General features: G+C 43.9%; 1 protein-coding gene across 2 annotated transcripts in view; it reads right to left on the minus strand.

The window, feature by feature from the left end:
• Positions 1–21,431, minus strand: part of LOC106612991 (golgin subfamily A member 7B) — a 44,958-nt gene that overhangs the window by 5,434 nt on the left and 18,093 nt on the right. The window contains exon 4 of one of the 2 annotated variants that reach the window (XM_014214806.3): positions 4,357–4,458. In XM_014214806.3, coding sequence (XP_014070281.1) covers positions 4,357–4,458 — 102 coding nt within the window. Of the gene's footprint in view, positions 1–4,356; positions 4,459–18,361; positions 20,849–21,431 lie in introns of those variants that run through there. The other variant, XM_014214788.3, reaches the window with a different exon arrangement.

The following is a 21,431-nucleotide window of genomic DNA, read 5'->3' on the forward strand; positions in this document are numbered from 1 at the left end:
GATTTTAGTCTTCATTTAATTTTTTTCATGTTTATTTAAAAAAAATACCTGTAGGCTGTCACTCAAAATAAAAACAACAGTAAGAAATAAATACAGAGTTTAAGTAATAATAAATTCAGTATAAACAGGAAAAGAAAACAAAAAAATTGGGCCTCCACCCTCAAACTCCCATTCCATTCCCCCAACCCCACCCAGCAAACATGTCTCCATCCAGAAGCATTTACAGTGCCTTTAGAAAGTATTCATCCTTTTAAAGAAAGGGTAACCCATTTTGAATGTTGTATTGCTTTTGCCTCCCGTATTTATGCTGCAATAGTTTATGTGTTGAGGGGCTAGGGTCAGTCTGTTACAATATCAAGAATCTGATTAAACAGCATGATCATTACACAGATGCCCCTTGTGCTGGGGACAATAAAAAGCCACTCTAAAATGTGCAGTTTTGTCACACAATACAATGCCACTGATATCTCAAGTTTTGAATGAGTGTGCAATTGACATGCTGACTACAGGAATGTCCACCAGAGCTGTTGCCAGATAATTTAATGTTCATTCTCTACCATAAACTGCCTCCAATGTCGTTTTAGGGAATTTGGCAGTACATCCAACCGGTCTCACAACCGTAGACCACGTGTGTGGAGTCGTGTGGTCGAGCGGTTTGCTGATGTCAGCGTTGTGAACAGAGTGCCGCATGGTGGCGGTGGGGTTATGGTATGGGCACGCATAAGCTACGGACAACAAACACAGTTGCATTTTATCGATGGCAATTTGAATGCACAGAAATACTGTGATGAGATCCTGAGGCCCATTGTGAGGCCCATTTTTTTTAAAGGTATCTGTGACCAACAGATGCATATCTGTAATACTAGTCATGTGAAATCCATAGATTAGGGCCGAATTAATTTCAGTTGAATGATTTCCTCATATGTGACCCATTTCAGGAAACTAGGTGGATGTCGCAAGTCATGACTTCACAGGAGAGCCATTTTAATTCTATATTTTTTTAATCAAAATGTGTTTTTTGGCAGAAATGCTTTCTGGGACATGTGAACTTTCATGTACCTTAATAACAAACTTGTATGCCATCTGTAAATATAAATAAAATAGTTAAATTACAAGCCTTGTTGATTAAGCCACAGAAAAAGTCAGCAACCTTCCCACTAGCCATGATTGGCTGACATTAATGAGTGGGCTGACATGCCGAGAGAGGAGTTTGGATTGGTCTGCCATATATGTCTATTTCAGCTGGTCAGTCTGTATTGGGTAATCCGGTCGAAATAACATTTTTTTTCAAATGTATCGTGTAATGGAGCTGAATAAGTGTCACTCTCCACTCTCTGGAGGATCAAGTTTTGAAATCAGTGGAATTAGAGTATGATAGCTAAAGAGACGGAGACAACACCTGTCTCTGGATTACATCTTCAAACTAAGGGCATGGCATCCGTGACAGGGAGACACATCCATCATGCATGATGATATATACGGGTAAGATAGTCTAGCTAGCAACATTTTCAGATATTACACGTTTTTAATTTTGACAGAAAGTGGTTTCATTTCAAGATAAAGTGTACTGTTAGCTAGCTAGCTAACATTAGCTGGCTGGCTCCCTAGCTAATGTTACGTGATGTGACATGTGTGATCTTACACGTTGTTTACCTAGCTAGGTTCATTGTTTACCTAGCTAGCAAGCTACATGTCTTAAGCTAAAGTGTACTGTTAGCTAGCTAGCTAACGTTACATGTATGACATTATTCGTATCCCAGAGCCATTTGCGTTGCTAGTTAGAGCCTAATGTTAGCTAGCTAACATTGAACCTGGTTGGTTAGCTCCAGCAGATACATGCAGGGTAGTAACAATATGATTTGGCACTAATTTCATTGTTGTTTAACTAGCTAATGTTAGCTGGCTGGCTCGTTGGCTAATGTTACGTGAAGTGTGTGATCTTACACGTTGTTTACCTAGCTAGCTTCGTTGTTTACCTTGCTAGCTAGTTAGCTACATTTCTTAAGCTCAAGTGTACAACACCCGTTGAATATGGCCGGTGTCAGTAAATGTCGGCAAAAAAGCGTAATGAAATTGTTGCCAGCAGACCTGGTTAGGCTGTTTCATGTTATCCAGAGGTAAACAAATCATTGGCCAGAGCGTCAAGTGTGTGCTCTGAACACTCCAAGAGCGAAACGAGATGGGTGGGGCTAAAGCTTAAGAGGGTGTGAACGATGCTGAATGGGTGTAGCCAAAGAGCTCTTCACTAGATACCAAATCATTCAAAGGCCATTTTTTCAAAAGTGAGTTTACAAGTTTATCAATTTCAAAGCAGAATTACTTTCCCATTGTTCCTCATAAAAGTGTATGATATAGCATTTTGTAGTCTCTACTTTTATCCAATGTAAAAAACATAATTTGAAATGTTGCTACATATGGTGAGTTACATATGAACTGTAACTAAGTAAAATCTTTGAAATTGTTGCATATTGCATTTATATTTTTGTTCAGTATAAATACAGTCTGTGAACAAACTTAAAATGTATAAGGTTATGGTTCAAATTATGGGATGCCAAGGTCATTTTTTAAATATTATTTTCCAGTTAAAGGGTGGTTCAGATTCAATTAGATCTGTGAACCATACTTTTTTAATGGCTAGCTCAGAATATGAGCTTTCCAAAAGTTGTTTATATATCATAGAGATCAGTCCTTTCAAGAGCTGCCGTGGAAAATTACATAATTAGTCACGCTATTCCTTGTTTAACAGCTTATAGAATAGTCTCTTGTTATATGCTAGTGTCTTTCTAACCTGATACAAACTTTGTGGGACTTAGTCATAAGACTGGGCGTATAGCTAAGGTCAGTTTGGGTGCGACCGCAGCATGTGACATCCCGTGGGTTTACTATCTACAGAAAGTCACATGTATGGTAACTTGCAGAAAGGAGCACATTATAGTGTTTGCTTTTGTGAATGCAGTTAGACGGTTCAGCCCTCGGGCTATCAACCTCGTGCTATCTTAAATCTGCATACAACTAATTGCCTTTTACACACTATCTGCTGACTGCCACATCTACAAAAAGGATGTGCTTCTCTATAAAAGCTGAGAGCCGACACTGTTCGTTGGGCCTTAACTGCACAACTGTTTTAGTGCGTAGTTAACTGCTCCATTTTTGCAAATCTTATAATAAAGTGTTGTTTGAAAGAATCTGCAGTCTCTCTTCCCTTTGATTAGAATTTCTACGACAGAGCCCAGATAGTTTATTTATAAATCCCATAATTGGAAAGAAAAAAGTAGCTGCCTGGTAATGTGTATGTATCTTTCAAATCTAGAAATGTTCTCAAAGCATTACTGTACATGATATCGGCAAGGGTACAGTTCCACAGTTGGATCATTGGGAGTATGCAAATGGCTGCCCTCCTGATCGCAAGACATTATTGTGAAATATTTGAGTATTACATTTCCATGATCATTGCAGAATAAATTCCTCATCTTTTCTGACTTTGATGGTTTCATAGACCACTCACAAAATAACCTATAGGCCTACAACAAGTTAGTATAGGCTACCATTCGTTTGATCTCTCATTTAACTGGACCCAAGTCACAGTAGTAAATAGATAAGCTACTGTAGATTCATGGAAAAAAGTGAATGCAAAATATTATTGCTTTCAAACGATCTGTTTACAGGTCCACAACTATTTGCAATTGATTTTGTCTTGCAGAAACGGTCAGATACAGCAAATGTCACTTAAAAAAATACCTTCTGCGCCACAGAAATGTTATAAAGTTTGCCATTGCTATTTCCTTTAGATACTGTCTTGGCCTAATTCCAATACTTCCAAAGTATACAGCACATAAGGGCATTATTTGTCACCATAAAAGGTGAATTATGGGCGTTATTCAAGCAGAATTATAATGTTTGTTCGCACACTCACTTTTTTACGACAGGTCTTGATTTATAACGGGCACGTGTATGTACGGTGTGCGCCAAGTTTATAAAACTCAATATTTTTGTGCGTGCACAGTCTTTTCAGAAATGAGGCATGCAGATATTTACAGTAGTGTTACATTTATGCAACGGTTATAAATGAGGCCCCAGAGGAGAGAGCAGGGCCAGGGGGGAGAAAAGGAGGAAGACAACAAGGTCTTCATAAAACAAAAATTATCTTTAGTGAGCTACAACCACACTGAAGTCGCCCTAACCCTCTAAATTATGACTCTACGAGGCTTTGCCTAGTCACTTTAATCACCAGCAGTCAACTTTAGGGAAATCTATGTCTTGAAAGACACCTAACCCTAACCTCTATAATCAAATCGCTAACTTTTGGTAAGAAGACCTGCCGTAACAATAGACCAATGTATTGCTCAAAAAGGATACGACTCTCATGCCTCTCTCTACAGGATCGGTCAGTAGCAGACCTCTGGGAGCGTAGATCTTCTCATTCTGTTCCTGGATATACCCAGAAATCTTCTTCAATACCTGACAGAGTGAGAGGAGAGAGAAAGAGGCAGAGGGAGAAGAGGGAGATAGAGGTGAGAGGGAGAGAGAGAGGAGAGAAAGATGAGGGAGAGATGGAGAGGATGTTGCTTAGAATAAAATACGGCTATAAATCCTTGCCCCTTGCTTTTACATTTGCACCTCTCTTTACCCTCCCCCCTCATGTGCCCAACAGAGTGGAAGAAATGATGGATGGAAGAAATTACTTTGCACTAATTCTTTCTGTCCATGTCTGCTTGTCTTTCTGTCTACAGCTGCTTGTCTCTATCTTGTCTAAAGCCTTAACATAAGCAAAACCCAGTGTATTTCTATTATGCTCTAAGGACACTACGTTATTCTAACACACACTTCCAAAGAACTCATGTTGAGTGAGACCCATTGAATTAGATAAACCAGAATTGATGACTCAGAGTCTTTCACCATTTGAACTTTTCTAAACTTTTCTCTCTTTTCCATTTAAAAGCTTTGGTCCATAATTTGGAGACTTTGGTTGGTAATTGTTGAGATGCCCTTTTTTCAGTGTAATTCCCATTTTTGGATGAACTGTCTGCAGTGTTTGGTTGAAGTTCCTGGGCCCTGCGTCCTGTCCAAAGGGTCTACTTGTACATCAGCTGCCTCACGCTACAGAAACAGGAGATAAGCTCCTGCTCCGGGCCAAGGCTTGTGCAAGGCTAGTTACTGGGTTGTTAAATCAAATCAAACAAATGTTATTTGTCACATGCGCCGAATACAAATGCTTACTAACAAGCCCTTAACCAACCAGTTTTAAGAAAATACCTAAAAAAAGTAAGAGATAAGAATAACAAATTATTAAAGAGCAGCAGTAAATAACAATACCAGGGCTATGGTACAGAGTCAATGTGCAGGCAGGGGCACCAGTGTCAAGGTAATATGTACATATAGGTAGAGTTATTAAAGTGACTATGCATAGATAATTTACATATAAGTCATTTAGCAGACGCTCTTATCCAGAGCGACTTACAGTAGTGAATGCATACATTTGAGCCGTTTTATTTATTTTTTATTTTTTGTACTGGCCCCCCGTGGGAATCGAACCCACAACCCTGGCGTTGAACACACCATGCTGGCATTGCAAACACCATGCTCTACCAACTGAGCCACAGGGAAGGCTAATAATAGAGAGTAGCAGCAGCGTTCCATGCAAATAGAATTGAAAGCCATTTCATTAGCTGATGCAACCCGTCAGGATGCTCTCGATGGTATAGCTGTAAAACCTTTTGAGGATCTGAGGACCCATGCCAAATCTTTTCAGTCTCCTGAGGGGGAATAGATTTTGTTGTGCCCTCTTCATGTCTGTCTTGGTGTGCTTGAACCAGGTTAGTTTGTTGGTGATGTGGACACCAAGGAACTTGAAACTCTCAACCTGCTCCACTACAGCCCCGTTGATGTTAATGGGGGCCTGTTTGGCCCGCCTTTTCCTGTAGTTCACAATCAGCTCCTTTGTGTTGCTCACATTGAGTGAGAGGTTGTTATCCTGGCACCACACTGCCTGGTCTCTGACCTCCTCCCTATAGGCTGTCTCATCGCTGTCGGTGATCAGGCCTACCACTTTTGTGCCATCAGCAAACTTAATGATGGTGTTGGAGTCGTGTTTGGCCACACATTCATGGGTGAACAGGGAGTACAGTAGGGGACTAAGCACACACCCCTGAGGGGCCCCAGTGTTGAGGATCAGCAATGGGCGATAATTGTGCACCTTACTTCACAATTGAATTTAAATTAGGCCTAACTGAATGATAAGGAGGATGAAGAGGTAAATTTAATTTAGTTAAGGTAACAAAGTTAAGGTATTGGAGTGGACATCACAAAGCCCTGACTTCAATCCTATATAAAATGTGTGGGCAGAACTGAAAAAGTACGATATTCTTTCCCATGTGCAGTTACAAACCGTAGTCTGGTTTTGGAGCAGTGGCTTCTTCCTTGCTGAGCGGCCTTTCAGGATATGTCGATATACAGTGAGGGAAAAAAGTATTTGATCCCCTCCTAATTGTGTACGTTTGCCCACTGACAAAGAAATGATCAGAACGCATGTCAAAAATGTTATAAATTGATTTTGCATTTTAATGAGGGAAATAAGTATTTGACCCCCTCTCAATCAGAAAGATTTCTGTCTCCCAGGTGTCTTTTATAAAGGTAACGAGCTGAGATTAGGAGCACACTCTTAAAGGGAGTGCTCCTAATCTCAGCTTGTTACCTGTATAAAAAGACACCTGTCCACAGAAGCAATCAATCAATCAGATTGATGGCCAAGACCAAAGAGCTCTCCAAGGATGTCAGGGACAAGATTGTAGACCTACACAAGGCTGGAATGGACTACAAGACCATCGCCAAGCAGCTTGGTGAGAAGGTGACAACAGTTGGTGCGATTATTCGCAAATGGAAGAAACACAAAAGAACTGTCAATCTCCCTCGGCCTGGGGCTCCACGCAAGATCTCACCTCGTGGAGTTACAATGATCATGAGAACGGTGAGGAATCAGCACAAAACTACACAGGAGGATCTTGTCAATGATCTCAAGGCAGCTGGGACCATAGTCACCAAGAAAACAATTGGTAACACACTATGCCGTGAAGGACTGAAACCCTGCAGTGCCCGCAAGGTCCCGCTGCTCAAGAAAGCACATATACATGCCCGTCTGAAGTTTGCCAATGAACATCTGAATGATTCAGAGGACAACTGGGTGAAAGTGTTGTGGTCAGATGAGACCAAAATGGAGCTCTTTGGCATCAACTCAACTCGCCGTGTTTGGAGGAGGAGGAATGCTGCCTATGACCCCAAGAATACCATCCCCACCGTCAAACATGGAGGTGGAAACATTATGCTTTGGGGGTGTTTTTCTGCTAAGGGGACAGGACAACTTCACCGCATCAAAGGGACGATGGACGGGGCTATGTACCGTCAAATCTTGGGTGAGAACCTCCTTCCCTCAGCCAGGGCATTGAAAATGGGTCGTGGATGGGTATTCCAGCATGACAATGACCCAAAACATACGGCCCAGGCAACAAAGGAGTGGCTCAAGAAGAAGCACATTAAGGTCCTGGAGTGGCCTAGCCAGTCTCCAGACATTAATCCCATAGAAAATCTGTGGAGGGAGCTGAAGGTTCGAGTTGCCAAACGTCAGCCTCGAAACCTTAATGACTTGGAGAAGACCTGCAAAGAGGAGTGGGACAAAATCCCTCCTGAGATGTGTGCAAACCTGGTGGCCAACTACAAGAAACATCTGACCTCTGTGATTGCCAACAAGGGTTTTGCCACCAAGTACTAAGTTGTGTTTTGCAGAGGGGTCAAATACTTATTTCCCTCATTAAAATGCAAATCAATTTATAACATTTTTGACATGCGTTTTTCTGGATTTTTGTTGTTATTCTGTCTCTCACTGTTCAAATAAACCTACCATTGAAATTAGACTGATCATTTCTTTGTCAGTGGGCAAACGTACAAAATCAGCAGGGGATCAAATACTTTTTTCCCTCACTGTAGGACTAGTTTTACTGTGGCTATAGATACTTTTGTACCTGTTTCCTCCAGCATCTTCACAATGTCCTTTGCTGTTGTTCTGGGATTGATTTGCACTTGTTGCATGAACGTACGTTCATCTCTAGGAGACAGAACGCATCTCCTTCCTGAGCGGTATGATGGCTGCGTGGTCCCATGGTGTTTATACTTGCGTACTATTGTTTGTACAGATGAACGTTGTACCTTCAAGCATTTGGAAATTGCTCCAAAAGATGAACCAGACTTGTGGGAGGTCTTCTAAAGCCATGACATCATTTTCTGGAATTTTCCAAGCTGTTTAAAGGCACAGTCAAATTAGTGTATGTAAACTTCTGACGCACTGGAATTGTGATACAGTGAATTATAAGTGAAATGATCTGTCTGTAAACAATTGTTGGAAAGATTACTTGTGTCATGCACAAAGTAGATGTCCTAACCAACTTGCCAAAACTATAGTTTTTTAACAATAAATTTGTGGAGTGGTTGAAAAACGCGTTTTAATAACTCCAACCTAAGTGCATGTAAACTTCCGACTTTAACTGTATGTTTGCTGCACCTTGCGGGTTGATATGCATCTGATGCATACTGTATGCTAAAGGGGATACCTGGCAACATTCTCTAGTGTTAACACACAGATCATGCATGCACGTACATGCTCATACACCCACCCACACAGTATTCCTGGCTGGGTATACTTTATCATCAGTCATCTACTGAGATTTTATCAAATCTAGTATAAATAAACAACTTTCTTCACATGGCCAATATGATCTCGAGATCTCCATGTTGCACATATCTTAGCTGACAAATATATTATCTTACATTGACATGAAAGGAGAGCACAGAGCCCACTTCTGCTTGGCTCAAACCTGAATGGCAATGAATCTAGTGTGTCTTGATTCCCTTCAAGTACTTTTGCATTGTTTTGATCCAAAAATTCTTTAAAAAACAAACAGAAACATACATAGAGATGAATTCTGTGTGTCTCGATTTGCTGTGTGATCTTCAGCATAGTATCAGTGAATGAACGCTTATGAGAACATTACAGAAACATGGAGATGAAAGTTGTGTGTGAGAGATAGCGAAGAGGGGCAGGCTGGGACTTTTTGATCTCTTAACGTCTTGCTCCGTCTGACCTACTAACACACGCACGCACTCACACAGACACACACACGCACAGCTGAGGGGAGGATTAATTAGTGTGTGTGTTTGTGTGTGCATGTGACCGTAGGGGCATCAAGAGAAAGATGAATCCCTTCATCAGCTGTGTTTGTGCCTGTCAGTCGCTTAGACGGAACACACACAAAAGCCATGTTATGGTTGGAAGGGCTGTCCATGCCCACTGGCACCCAGGTGCCAGCTGTATGTCATCACACACACACACACACACACACACACACACACACACACACACACACACACACACACACACACACGCACACACACACACACACACACACACACACACACACACACAAAGCAGTGGACAGCTGAAGGCAACATAGTGTATCAGAGGCTCAATCAGACCATATCACAGAGCCTTTGGCTGAGTGTGTGTGTGTGTGTGTGTGATTGTTTGCATGGGATGTGTGTGTGTGTGTCTGTGTGTGTGGGTGTGTGTGTGCGTGTGTGTGTGTGGAGTGTATACGTGTGTCCAGCTGATAAGAGGCCACACACCAGTGAGCATGTATGAGTGGACAGATTCCCAGGACTACCCACGGTCTAGATCAACATCTTTGTCATCAAAGCACACTGATTACACATAGCGTGTCAGAACAACTACAAAAAACAATGTTCTCTCAGCCGACACTCATAACTAATTCAGGTTATTGAACCAATTCAGTTTATTTCCCTGCGTCAAATGGCAGGTTTCCAAACTGGTATTGCTAACCAGTCAAACCTTAGTACACGTGTTATCTTAATTTGACCAGTTTCTCACAGCAGGAAAATATTCATGCAGCAACAGAAATTGTGAATTATATATGGATTATAATAAATGTATATGTTTGTTTGGGGTGAATACATTTTTAGTTAGGATATATCAAGTCTGACATTTTAAAGTGAAAATTACACACTTGAGAAGCTTTTTTAAACCTTGAATACTACAATTTCCATTTCCTGCTGCAACAAAGTGATCAAATTAAGATAGAACACCTGTAGGTGGACGTCACAATAAAACTTGCTGACTTCAAGAGTCAGCAATTGCTGTGCACTTGCACACTGCAAACTAGCCATACAGACAAATGCAGCATGTCAGAACAGTTGTAATTCAATTGAATGCTTCACCATGCCACAGTTCACACCTCTGAAGAGGGGCGGCATTTCTGACGCTACCATCCTGTGATCCCTACCCCTTTCTCTTTGGCAGAATGTCTCAGTGTTTCATGTGAACTTCCCAAGGCCATAAGATACCAGCCTTTAGACCAACTGTTCTTAGTTTCACCCAATACTGACGCTGCATTGGCACTCTCAATGTCAAATTAGTTCAAATAACGTGTGTATTTTTGTGTGTTTGTGGGGTGTGTGTGGGTGTGTGCGTGTGTGTGCGTGTGACACCACCTCTCTGATCAACTCACCTGGGTCTCACAGTGTATATAAAACCCCATAGAGCCTGATCAAACTATGACATGGTTAGATTGAAGTCAGCAGAAGCATGGCACATCAGCATTGTAACTGTCCACAGGAGCATGGACGGCTAGCGCTGCATAAGCAATCCAGTCGCTGTGATTGATGTTAAGTTAGTGTAGCATGTTAACGAAGATGCTACGCTAAGATGCTACGCTAACGTGACATCAATAACAGCATGGAATAAAAAAAAAGATATATTTCACCTTTATTTAACCAGGTAGGCCAGTTGAGAACAAGTTCTCATTTACAACTGCGACCTGGCCAAGATCAAGCAAAGCAGTGCGACAAAAAACAACACAGAGTTACACATGGGATAAACAAAAGTAGTCAATAACACAATAGAAAAATCTATATACAGTGTGTGCAAATGGAGTAAGGAGGTAAGGCAATAAATAGGCCAATAGTAGTGAAGTAATTACAATTTGGCAAATTAACAGATGATGATGTGCAAGTAGAAATACTGGTGTGCAAAAGAGCAAAAGAAGTTAATAAAAACAATATGGGGATGAGGTAGGTAGTTGGATGGGCTATCTACAGATGGGCTGTGTACAAATGCAGCGATCGGTAAGCTGCTCAGATAGCTGATGCTTAAAGTTAGTGAGGGAGATATAAGTCTCCAACTTCCGCGATTTTTGCAATTCGTTCCAGTCATTGGCAGCAGAGAACTGGAAGGCAAGGCGGCCAAAGGAGGTGTTGGATTTGGGGATGACCAGTGAGATATACCTGCTGGAGCGTGTGCTACGGGTGGGTGTTGTTATGGTGACCGGTGAGCTGAGATAAGGTTGAGCTTTACCTAGCAAATACTTATAGATGACCTGGAACCAGTGGGTGCAGAGCATACAGGTCGCAGCGGTGGGTGGTATATGGGGCTTTGGTGACAAAATGGATGGCACTGTGATAGACTGCATCCAATTTGCTGAGTAGAGTGTTAGAGGCTATTTTGTAAATGACATCGCCGAAGTCGAGGATCGGTAGGATAGTCAGTTTTACGAGGGTATGTTTGGCAGCCTGAGTGAAGGATGCTTTGTTGCGAAATAGGAAGCCGATTCTAGATTTAATTTTGGATTGGAGATGCTTAATAGGAGTCTGGAAGGAGAGCTTACAGTCTAGCCAGACACCTAGGTATTTGTAGTTGTCCACATATTCTAAGTCAGAACCGTCCAGAGTAGTGATGCTAGTCGGGCGGGCAGGCGGGTGCGGGCAGCGATCGGTTGAAGAGCATGCATTTAGTTTTACTAGCGTTTAAGTGCAGTTGGAGGCCACGGAAGGAGTGTTGTATGGCATTCAAGCTTGTTTGGAAGTTTGTTAACACAGTGTCCAAAGAAGGGCCAGATGTATACAGGATGGTGTCGTCTGCGTAGAGGTGGATCAAGAGCAACATCATTGATATATACAGAGAAAAGAGTCGGCCCGAGAATTGAACCCTGTGGTACCCCCATAGAGACCGCCAGAGGTCTGGACAACAGGCCCTCCGATTTGACACACTGAACTCTGAGAAGTAGTTGGTGAACCAGTCGAGGCAGTCATTTGAGAAACCAAGGCTGTTGAGTCTGCCAATAAGAATACGGTGATTGACAGAGTCGAAAGCCTTGGCCAGGTCGATGAAGACAGCTGCACAGTACTGTCTTTTATCGATGGCGGTTATGATATCATTTAGTACCTTGAGCGTGGCTGAGGTGCATCCATGACCAGCTCCGAAACCGGATTGCACCTCGGAGAAGGTACGGTGGGATTCTAAATGGTCAGTGATCTGTTTGTTATCTTGGCTTTCAAAGACTTTAGAAAGGAAGAGCAGGATGGATATAGGTCTGTAACAGTTTGGGTCTAGTGTCACCCCCTCTGAAGAGGGGGATGACCGTGTCAGCTTTCCAATCTTTAGGATCTTGGACGATACGAAAGAGAGGTTGAACAGACTAGTAATAGGGGTTGCAACAATGGCGGCGGATAATTTTAGAAAGAAGGGTCCAGATTGTCTAGCCCAGCTGATTTGTATGGGTCCAGGTTTTGCAGCTCTTTCAGAACATCTGCTATCTGGATTTGGGTGAATGAGAAGCTGAGGAGGCAAGTCACTGTGAGTGGTGCGGAGCTGTTGGCTGGGGTTGGGGTAGCCAGGAGGAAAGCATGGCCAGCCGTAGAGAAATGCTTATTAAAATTCTCGATTATCGTGGATTTATTGGTGGTGACTGTTTCCTAGCCTCATTGCAGTGGGCAGCTGGGAGGAGGTGCTCTTATTTTCCATGGACTTTACAGTGTCCCAGAACTTTTTGGAGTTAATGCTACATGATGCAAATTTCTGTTTGAAAAAGCTAGCCTTTGCTTTCTTAACTGAATGTGTGTATTGGTTCCTAACTTCCCTGAAAATTTGCATATCGCGGGGACAATTCGATGCTAGTGCAGTACACCACAGGATGTTTTTGTGCTGGTCGAGGGCAGTCAGGTCTGGAGTGAACCAAGGGCTATATCTGTTCTTAGTTCTGCATTTTTTGAAAGGGGCACGCTTATTTAAGATGGTGAGGAAATTACTTTTAAAGAACAACCAGGCATCCTCTACTTACGGGATGAGGTCAATATCCTTCCAGGATACCCGGGCCAGGTCGATTAAAAAGGCCTGCTCGCAGGATAACCTACGTTTCGCGAATGCTAACATTCGCTCTGGCATTACGAGACAATCGCTAAGATGTCATTAGCACTGACATGAGAACAGATCAAGATGTTCCTCTCCTTTTCTTTTCTCTCCAATTCTACTTTTCTCTCTTTCTTTGCTCTCCCAGAAGAGAGGAAAAAAGATGTCTGATCACTAGAAATATACTTTGATTTTGAAGGTTTAAAAAGGTCCTACGAAAGTCAATATATGCCTTCCTCGGCACTCACAAAAGAAAAGAAAAACAATCGCTCAGCGCTGGGTGTAAAAACAGCCAGCTCATCTCTTTTCCAAGACCCCAACTTTCCTTTGGTTTTCCTACTGGAAAAAGGTCACGCCAATCATCATAATTTTATTAGCCAATAAGTAGACTTTTTTTTCATGGGACTTAGCATAATACCCGACCTGGCAGGGCCACAGGCATGTCTGTAGTTTCTATTATGATGACCAACCTGTTTTTCTCTTCTGCTTATTCTACCTTCTTAGAAGAAATTGCTTTTCTTTCTGATGTTTATTGTGCGTGCAGCTAAATAACCACAATTAGTATCAGAGAGAGTGGCTTTGTATGTGTGTGTGTGTGTGTGGAACTTCATTAAACCCTTGAACTGGAACTACTGCTTCCTCGTGTTCTGACCGGACACCCTGTGGTGGTTGCTACCGGCCTAAAATCCAGCACCTAAGTTATCCCTTTTTATTGGTCCCTTGAATTCATAAACAACCCATATGCTTCACTGGCCGCAAACTTGATGCGCAGAGCCGGAGAACGCTGCTTAGACCACTATGCCACTGCAGTTCACAATGCTCTAGCAAGCTGTGAGAATACTTGATGGTAATAGCGCATCGTTTTTTATTATTTTGTTTTAAGACCCCTAGATCTTTACATTGTGTGAAGTTGAGGTGATTATGAACGACAGACCAATCACAACTGTAACAAATTACCCTAATGATCTAGAACCCCTGACTCCGAACCATCTGCTTCATCTGAAAGTAAAGCCAGTCCTGCCACCAGGACTATTCCAGAGAAGCGACCTATACTCACGAAGGAGATGGAAGCAAGTACAATATATCACTGACCTCTTCTGGAAGAGATGGATCAGGGAGTATCTTCCACTTATGCATGGCCGGAACAAGTGGAACAAAACTAAGAGAAACTTCAGTCCTGGTGACCTTGTTGTCATCGTTGATGACACTGCCCCAAGGAACTCTTGGCTAATGGGGCGTGTGGTGGAGGCTTTGCCAGGGGTCAATGGTCTTGTTCGGAGCGTCATGGTTAAGACCAAGACCAATATTTTACGGAGACCTATCAATAAACTCTGTCTGCTCCTTGAGGCGGTGGAGTGAGATACACACACATACACAGTGCTCCATCTTCGAATCACGTGCCCCTTCTTATTCGTTGATGTCGTACTCTTACATTCTTTGATGTCGTAGTCATACATTATTGGACGTCAAACTCTTGACATTTTTGGAAGTTGAACACCTGAACACTTCAACTAAGACAGATCTATAGACTCCTTTCCTATATGGGACCTTGTATATTTGTATATAGCTATGAACTGTAATAGTGCTCTGGTATAGAATGTTTTGTGTATTGGCTCTACGTTTGAATATTAAGTAATTGTTGTGCATTCAGTGCAGTTAACAATTAGGGGCCGGTATGTTAGAGCCGATTTGGACATATTTGTATAAAAGACAGAACATACAGAGATCCATGTACGTTTGTGTAATATATTAAATATGAATGTATATGATGAAATATTAGGTACGTACCTTTATGATTTATATTTACCTGATTGAGATGTATTCATTTGTTGTTAGTGTAACTTTGTTTCTGGCCCCCCCTCTTGCCCATTCATTGTACTGTGGTAGGTGTGTTAGGATAAAGGAAGGAAGTTCAAATCAAATCAAAACTAATTTGTCATGTGCGCCGAATACAACAGGTGTAGACCTTACAGTGAAATGCTTACTTACAGGCTCTAACGAATAGTGCAAAAAAGGTGTTAAGTGAAGAAATAAAACAACAGTAAAAAGACAGGCTATATACAGTAGCGAGGCTTTAAAAGTAGCGAGGCTACATACAGACACTGGTTAGTCAGGCTGGTTGAGGTAGCATGTACATGTCTTCCCTGTGGCTCAGTTTATAGAGCATGGTGTTTGCAATGCCGGCATGGTGTGTGCAACGCCAGGGTTGTGGGTTTGATTCCCACGGGGGGCCAGTATATAAAAAAAAACTCTATGAAATGTATGCACTCACTACTGTAAGTCGCTCTGGATAAGAGCATCTGCTAAATGACTAAAATGTAGATATGGTAAAAGTGACTATGTATATATGATGAACAGAGAGTAGCAGTAGTGTAAAAGAGGGGTTGGTGGGACACAATGCAGATAGCCCGGTTAGCCAATGTGTGGGAGCACTGGTTGGTCAGCCCAATTGAGGTAGTATGTACATGAATGTATAGTTAAAGTGACTATGCATATATGATAAACAGAGAGTAGCAACAGTGTAAAAACAGGGGTTGGGGGGGGGCACACAATGCAAATAGTCTGGGTAGCCATTTGATTACCTGTTCAGGAGTCTTATGGCTTGGGGTAAAAACTGTTGAGAAGCCTTTTTGTCCTAGACTTGGCACTCCGGTACCGCTTGCCATGTGGTAGTAGAGAGAACAGTCTATGACTGGGGTGGCTGGGGTCTTTGACAATTTAGGGCCTTCCTCTGACACCGCCTGGTATAGTGGTCCTGGATGGCAGGAAGCTTGGCCCCAGTGATATACTGGGCCGTACGCACTACCCTCTGTAGTGCCTTGCGGTCAGAGGCCGAGCAATTGCCGTACCAGGCAGTGATGCAACCAGTCAGGATGCTCTCGATGTTGCAGCTGTAGAACCTTTTGAGGATCTCAGGACCCATGCCAAATCTTTTTAGTTTCCTGAGGGGGAATAGGCTTAGCCGTGCCCTCTTCACGACTGTCTTTGTGTGTTTGGACTATTCTAGTTTGTTGTTGATGTGGACACCGAGGACCACACGGCCAGGTCTCTGACCTCCTCCCTATAGGCTGTCTTGTTGTTGTCGGTGATCAGGCCTACCACTGTTGTGTCATCTGCAAACATCATGGTGTTGGAGTCGTGCCTGGCCATGCAGTCGTAGGTGAACAGGGAGTACAGGAGGGGACTGAGCACGCACCCCTGTGGAGCTCCAGTGTTGAGGATCAGCGTGGCAGATGTGTTGCTACCTACCCTCACCACCTGGGGGCGGCCCGTCAGGAAGTCCAGGATCCAGTTGCAGAGGGAGGTGTTTAGTCCCAGGATCCTTAGCTTAGTGATGAGCTTTGAGGGTACTATGGTGTTGAACGCTGAGCTGTAGTCAATAAATAGCATTCTCACATAAGTGTTCCTTTTGTCCAGGTGGGAAGGGACAGTGTGGAGTGCAATAGAGATTGCATCATCTGTGGATCAGTTTGGGCGGTATGCAAATTGGAGTGGGTCTAGGGTTTCTGGGTAATGGTGTTGATGTGAGCCATTACCAACCTCTCAAAGCACTTCAAGGCTACGAACGTGAGTGCTACGGGTCTGTAGTCATTTAGGCAGGTTGCCTTTGTGTTCTTGGGCACAGGGACTATGGTGGTCTGCTTAAAACATGTTGGTATTACAGACTCAATCAGGGACATGTTGAAAATGTCAGTGAAGACACCTGCCAGTTGGTCAGAACATGCCCGGAGCACACGTCCTGATAATCTGTCTGGCCCCGCAGCCTTGTGTATGTTGACCTGTTTAAAGGTCTTACTCACGTTGGCTATGGAGAGCGTGATCACACAGTCGTCCGGAACAACTGATGTTCTCATGCATGCCTCAGTGTTGCTTGCCTCGAAGCGAGCATAGAAGTAATTTAGGTCGTCTGGCAGGCCCGTGTCACTGGGCAGCTCGCGGCTGTGCTTCCCTTTGTAGTCTGTAATAATTTGCAAGCCCTGCCACATAAGACGAGCATCGGAGCCGGTGTAGTATGATTCAATCTTAGCCCTGTATTGACGCTTTGCCTGTTTGATGGTTCGTCGCAGGGCATAGCAGGATTTCTTGTAAGCTTCCGGGTTAGAGTCCCGCACCTTGAAAGCGGCAGCTCTACCCTTTGACTCAGTGCGAATGTTGCCTGTAATCCATGGCTTCTGGTTGGGGTATGTACGTACAGTCAATGTGGGGACGACGTCCTCGATGCACTTATTGATGAAGCCAGTGACTGATGTAGTGTACTCCTCAATGCCATCGGAAGAATCCCGGAACATGTTCCAGTCTGTGATAGCAAAACAGTCCTGTAGTTTAGCATCTGCTTCATCTGACCACTTTTTTTATAGACCCGAGTCACTGGTGCTTCCTGCTTTAATTTTTGCTTGTAAGCAGGAATCAGGAGGATAGAGTTGTGGTCGGATTTACCAAATGGAGGGCGAGGGAGAGCTTTGTACGCGTCTCTGTGTGTGGAGTACAGGTGATCTGTAATTTTTTTCCTTCTGGTTGCACATTTAACAGATAGAAATTTGGTTGAACGGATTTAAGTTTCCCTGCATTAACGTCTCCGGCCACTAGGAGCACCGCCTCTGGGTGAGTGGTTTCCTGTTTGCTTATTTCCTTATACAGCTGACTGAGTGCGGTCTTAGTGTCAGCATCTGTCTGTGGTGGTAAATAAACAGCCACGAAAGGGCCTTCGAGTGGGGGGAGGAGTCCTAGCTAGACGCGGGAGCGGTATAGTCTTTTGACCATACAGACAGGTCATATTATGTATTTTCCATGTCAAGTAATCTATGATTTAAGTTGATTGGAGAATCATTTTTTTAGATATAAGAAGAATAAACCTTCTTGTTGCAACATATCCCTGGACCTCATTGAATGTTTTGTCCGTTTGGAAACCTTGAGTGTGGACTGTATGCGTACGAAACAACCCCGCTTCAGGATAGGGCAGTGGCTATGGTAAAGAGGAAAGGAAGCCCCTACAACTCCCTTTATGTTTACAAGGCCCTACTTCAGAAACGTTATCTAACTTTGCTGTTGAAGTATAGACACCTGAATTGCCTAATCCGTTCACAGGATTGGTTAACTCTTTGTAACAGACACAGGGAGTAAGGATGCAGTAATTGAGTTTAATAATAATGAACATGGTCGCGATACAAAACAAGAGAAGCGTCTGACATAGAAACATAAACAATACCACCTGAGACTGATAACATCAGAGTGCAATATATAGGGTAAGTAATCAATGGAGTAATGAAGTCCAGGTGTGACTGATGAGACGCAGGTGTGCGTAATGATGGTTGCCAGGTGTGCGTAAAAGATGGGTTGCCAGGACCGGTGGTTAGTAGACCAGTGAAGTCAAGCCCCGGAGCGGGAGTGGACATGACACTCTTGCAGTTCCTAGGATCTCCACGGAGCTAGGCAAATCTATATTGAAAATATATTTAATCTTTATGTTCTGGTGCCGTTCAGGCAATCTAAAGTAGGTAGGCATTCCGGAGGTCAAGTTTAGTAAACACTGTGGCACCATGGAGGGGGGAAAAAGCAGCACTGATAAGTGGCAAGGGATACTTGTTCCTGACAGTGATACTATTCAACCCACGGAAGTCTATGCATGGCTTCAGTGACCCATCCTTCTTCTTGACAAAGAAAAACCCAGCTCCCACCGGAGAGGAAGAAGGTCTGATATGTCCGACAGCCAGGGAGTCCTGGATGTATTCTTCCATGGCTTCTTGCTCGGGGCGAGAGAGGTTATACAACCTGCTACTAGGGAGAGGAGCTCCAGGCTGAAGCTCGATAGCACAGTCGAAAGGCCGATGAGGCTGCAGAGATGGGGTGTGATGCTTACTGAATACAGGAGCTAGACTGTGATATTCTGGAGGAACAGAAGACAGGTCTGGGGGTTCTGGAATGGACTGGGGTGCAGACAAGGCAGGAGGAAGGGCAGAATATAGACAATTAGAATGACAAAGTGTACTCCAAGTAGTTACCCTTTCGGTAGACCAGTCAAACTGTGGGTTGTGTAGCTTTAACCATGGATGACTCAGAACCAGTGAGTGAGAACAGTCGATTATGTGGAAACTTATCTTTTCCTGGTGATTTCCAGAGAGACGCAGGATAACAGGAACAGTTCTCTCCAAAACACGGAAGAGTAGCTTTCAATTGACAGCGTTGGCATCCAGAGGTGAATCGAGTGAAACAGTGTCCAGACCAAACTGATTAACGAACCCTCGGTCCAGAAAGCTCTCGTCGGCGCCTGAATCGATGAGAGCAGGCAGAGGAAAAGCCTGGCTCTGCCACACAAGGTTGGCCTCAAGCAGGGGTCTGGGAGATGATGGGCAGGCGATTTGGCTCAACAGTATATTCAACCCTACTGCTGAGCCCCCTCTTTTGCTGGACACAGGTAACAAGTGGAGACCAGGTGACCAACCTGGCCACAATATAGACAGCTCCTAGTACTGATACGCCGCTACCTCTTTTCTGGAGATAGACAGGTCCGGCCGAGCTGTATGTGTACAGGACTAGAACATGCCTGGAGGCACTGAAGCAGATGTTATGGGCCATGCAACCCTACCTCCCCTCTCCCTCCGATGCTCACGGAGGCGGTTGTCAATGCGGATAGTGAGATAAATGAGTTCATCAAGTCCATCAGGCTCCTCTCTGGACACCAACTCGTCTTTGAGGGTCTCAGTGAGTGCGTTCCGGAATGCTCCCTGAAGGGCCTCGTCATTCCAGCCGCTCTCTGCAGTGAGGGTGCGGAACTCACATGCCATTTCAGCCACACTCTGGGAGCCTTGACGAAGGGACAGAAGTAGTTTAGAGGCATCCTTTCCACAGACCGGGTGGTCGAAGACCTTCCTCATCTCATCTGTGAATCCACCGTAGGAGAAGCAGATAGGTGACTGTCTCTCCCACACCGCAGTGGCCCAGGAAAGCGCTGCTCCACGAAGGCAGCCAATCAAAAAATAAATCTTGTCTCGTTCACTAGCATAAGAGTAGGGCTGTTGCTGAAATACTAGTGAACATTGCACAAGAAAGGCTCTGCAAGCGCCAAGATTACCGTCATAGCGCTCAGGAGTCGGAACAAAAGGCTCCCGGGTTGGAGAAGAGGGACTTGAGACTGGTTGTGAACTCTGGGCAGAGGTTCGGACCTGTAGGTCAGACAGGCTCCGTGAAAACTCCTTGATGTTCTCCAGCAGGACTTTCAGGGCTTGGTCATGTTGCTCAAGTAGGGTGCCTTGGCCAACAAGACTTTGGTGAAGAGTAGTGGAGTCTGCTGTGTTTATCTCTGGGCCAGATCGTACTGTTAAGCGGAGCGACACAGGGGAACCCAAGAGCAGACTCAGATGAGGAAACAGGGATGAATGAACCAAAATATTTATTGTTACACTGGGAGATATGGAGTGCAGATCTGGGGAAGCTTGGATGAGTTGCAGAAAAACCAGATGTGGAGACTGAGGTTGGAGTTAGCTGAGTAGAACAGGGTAAACAGGTCCTGAGGGGAATCCAAGGTAGCGGTGGTGAGTAATATCCAGAGAAAGGTAGTTGGGTGGTGAGATGTGGAATAGGAGACAGGAGCCAGAGACAGAGCGGTAACTGCAATGAGAGGATAAACGGTGTCAGGCAGGGAAACAGGCACAGCAGAGTAACAGGATCTTGAATAATCATAAATGGCTAGAATCATGAACTGACTGAGCAGAGATTACGATCTGGCAGAGTGGAAGTGGCAGGACTGAGTATTTGTAGAGGTCTTGATTATGGAACGAGTTGCAGCTGGTAGGGATCTGCTCTGATTCCAGCACACCTCTCTCCAACCACACAATCACACAGAGAAGGAGAGAGAGAGAGAGAGAGAGAGAGTGTACAGGGGGAGTAACTGCAGGTCAAGAAGACACCGGATGAACACCAGAGGGCGTAGCAGGAGCAGATGTGACAGTAACTGAGTCAGGTTTGTAGGCCTCATTGCTCGCAAATTTCTGCCCACAAATTTTCTATGGCATTGAGGTCAGGGCTTTGTGATGGCCACTCCAATACCTTGACTTTGTTGTCCTTAAGCCATTTTGCCACAACTTTGGAAGTATGCTTGGGGTCATTGTCCATTTGGAAGACCCAAGCTTTAACTTCCTGACTGATGTCTTGAGATGTTGCTTCAATATATCCACATAATTTTCCTCTCTCA

The sequence above is a fragment of the Salmo salar genome, chromosome 01 (assembly GCF_965601325.2).
Source record: "Salmo salar chromosome 01, fSalSal1, whole genome shotgun sequence".
NCBI lineage: Eukaryota > Metazoa > Chordata > Actinopteri > Salmoniformes > Salmonidae > Salmo > Salmo salar.